The 3,338-nt window shown below is 42.4% G+C and overlaps 1 protein-coding gene across 1 annotated transcript in view; it reads left to right on the top strand.

The window, feature by feature from the left end:
- Positions 1-3,338, top strand: part of LOC116687239 (uncharacterized) — a gene marked incomplete at its 3' end in the record, with an annotated part of 16,369 nt that extends 13,031 nt beyond the window's left edge. The window contains 1 exon segment of the mRNA XM_032512440.1: positions 3,003-3,338. Within this exon segment, the coding sequence (XP_032368331.1) occupies positions 3,003-3,338 (336 nt within the window).

Below are 3,338 nucleotides of genomic sequence, written 5' to 3'. Positions count from 1 at the left end.
CGGACATCAAAAGCAGAATTTCACTCCATCATGATTTAACATCACAAACATCTGTTAGCTTCATTTGAGAGCTTGGTGAAGACAAACCTCTCTGATCAGCTCAACAGGAGGATAAAGGCTGGAGGAAAACTAAATCATTAAAGCACATTTGAAATATGAGATATGCTCCCGGCTGCTAATCCATAGCAGCATTTATGTGCTGTGATGGATGGGACATTAATGAGGACCTTTACCAGCAGCAACAGACTGGGCTCCACTGTGGATATCTTATTAAACGTTGCTCCTTTGCAGTGCTTGTTTAAACAGATTGAGCGTATAAATCATGCTGCAGTTCCACAATTATGAATACTAATGCAAGTTAATAAGATAGAACAATTGGGCCTTGCAGTCCTACATTGTTATGGTAGCAAATATTAGTCAGTTCCGAGGGAGAAGGAAAGATGTAATAAAGACAAGAAGCATACTAATGAGAAAAAAAGCTTTAAAATGATAACACATAATGAAAGATTACAAAAGCAATCAAATAAAACAAGTATAAGTTTTCACTGAAGAAAAAATACAACCAGATGTTACTTTTTGAAGTAAATATGTCATCCATGTAATATACGTAGGTACATATGTATAGATGTCAGGGATGTCAGATGTCATGTGTACTGCACTTTTGTGCAATATTAAGGTATTGTATAGGGTGATATGAATATCTCCAGGTCAGTACCGTAGTAGTCTCGCTTCATCAGACCTTCCTCGACAGAGCTGCAGAGGAGGGTTTGGCTAGTCCACACAGCATTCTGGGATGGGAGACAAACATGCTCGGTTTATTGGCATTTCGTTAAACAATTACAATTGTCTTCAGCTGCGCTAAGCTCCAGATAGACTTAGACTAGACTTAGCTTATTAATCCCTTTGGATGACTCCGCAGGAAATTAAAGTTACCAGCATCCGATACAGCATATGAAGGAGAAAAAAAGAATACATAAACACAAAGTAATACAATGATGCACAGGACAACACACAGTACATGTGGTTACATGAAGGGATTATTTGAGGTGACTGGGGTGGCGGGTGAAGAAACACAAAAAGAAGGTCCCAGAGGCAGTCATTTGGAGGGGGGGTAGGGACGGGGTGTGTATGTGAGTATGTGTGTGGGTGTGTGTGTGATAAGGTGTGAGGCGGCAGACTGTCTGTGTTGTTGTTACAGAGAGTTCAGTTCAGTTTGCCTTGTCCTTGGGAAAAAAGACAGCACAGGAGGAGAGGCCAGCTGAGGTTGTTTCCCACAACGGGTGAAGGGGTGGGGGGGGGCAAAAAGGACAGTTAGTTTAATCCAATTTAGGTCGATTCGGTGTGGTTTGTCCGAATCTGTGTCCATCAAATTCTCTCATCCTCAGCGTATCCGTGCATCCAATCATGTATGTTTTGACAGTTCCCTATCTTCATGTCAGTCCGGTGGTTGCACAAAGCAGGTCCACTGACTGAGCCCCGATGGCATCCATCCATCTCTGCGCTTCCACAGCCCGGTCGAGGTGTTATGAGACAGTTCACCGGTCTGATCAGCCCTCTGATGTAAAACCTTCAGCTCCTCGTCCAATACATTCAAACCCTTTTTTATTCCCAGACAGCATTGAGGCAAATTTAGTGGCTGCTGCCCACCAATTTCACGATGATTCAGGAAGATTCAAGTCCCCTAAAAAAAACCTCCCAGCAGAATTCCAATTAAACAATCTTCTACAGCTCCCACGTTCAGAACATCCAAGCAGACCGCTCGCCAATTCTCCCAAGAATCACGAGCGTAGCCCGCAGCGTATGTTCCACCCGGTGAAGCGCACTTGGGTGAGAAAAACTTTCCAATAGCGCTGAGATGGAGCAATGGTGCCTCTGGATAAAAGCCTTGGGAATCAACTTGTTTGGGGAAACGTGTACGTTCAAAAGTTGTTTTAGTCGTGCAACAGAGAACTCAGATTGGACAGATAGTCTAGCTAGCTGTCTGGATTTACCCTGCAGAGACCTGAGGACCAGGTAACCATAGTCCTCAGATTGGACAGATAGTCTAGTTAGCTGTCTGGATTTACCCTGCAGAGACCTGAGGACCAGGTAACCATAGTCCTCAGATTGGACAGATAGTCTAGCTAGCTGTCTGGATTTACCCTGCAGAGATCTGAGGACCAGGTAACCATAGTCCTCAGAAATCCACTGGAGGTTAGAACGCCAACACAATGAAACAGGAAGGTAGCGGACATCCGGCAGAGAAGAGTGAAATCCAGCAAAATTTCCGTCGGCAATGCAGAATCATGCATCCGGGAAGTTGAACGTTGTGAACAATGCATCTGAATGCTTTGAATTAGGGCTGTTTGATTATGGGAAAAATCATAATCCCAATTATTTTGGTCAATGTTGCAATCACGATTTTTTAAACACGATTACTCATTGACTTTTGGAAAGATTACCATTTTGTTATTTTAAAAACAGTGAAACAAATCAACAGTGAAAACACCGTGAACTGTGAAACTATCCTTAATACTTTTCCCGTTGAACACAAGAGTTAAAATAAGAGTTTACTTGCAAAATAATCATTTTACTCGATTACATTTTGTTACGATAGAAGCCAAAAATCACTATTAAAATTTGATTAATTGCACGGCCCTTTGAATAGAACTGCAGAAATGATATTGGTACAGTACAAAGTACTTGAGCCCAACAGTGTGTAAAACCTCATGTACATGAAGTTCTATGTTACTGTAACGCTAACTTACCGAATTGCAACAAAATGACTGCAACAAAATGACCAAAAAATAGTCAAAAAATGTCCATTACAAATTCCAAGGTTATCCTTACATAGCTTGTTTTTCTCCAATTATATAAAAGAATGAAGTTTATAAGAGAAGCTGGAAGCAGAGCATGTTTGGTATTTCTGAACAGCTTCAGTGATTATTCATTTATTAAAATTCTTGCACATATTTATCTTTCAATCAACTCAGCATTTTACACTGCATTTTGTTCTTGGACAGATAACCAGGTAACGCACAACAAAGACGCAGAGACTGTAGTTACCGACATAGGGATCATTCAAGAGAAGGGAGAGGAGATGGAGGACAAGCAGGAGGAAGAGGAGGAAGAACGGCGCAGAAACCCGCGCAGACGCATTAAGAGAAGTCGCCCAACCACACGCCTGACGAAGAGGAGAGCGGAGAATATCCTGCACACTGACCCTGATGCTCACACTCATAATAATAACACCACAGCAGCAGCTGGACACACAGACAGCGCAGGTAGTGTCCCAGCTGCCGGGGACAGACAGACAGACTGTAAACCTGCAGAAAGACAGAGAGACTGTACACCTACAG

Source organism: Etheostoma spectabile, chromosome 1, assembly GCF_008692095.1.
Source record: "Etheostoma spectabile isolate EspeVRDwgs_2016 chromosome 1, UIUC_Espe_1.0, whole genome shotgun sequence".
NCBI lineage: Eukaryota > Metazoa > Chordata > Actinopteri > Perciformes > Percidae > Etheostoma > Etheostoma spectabile.
The sequence above is the reverse complement of the archived record's forward strand: the minus strand, read 5'-3'. Positions and strand labels throughout refer to the sequence as shown.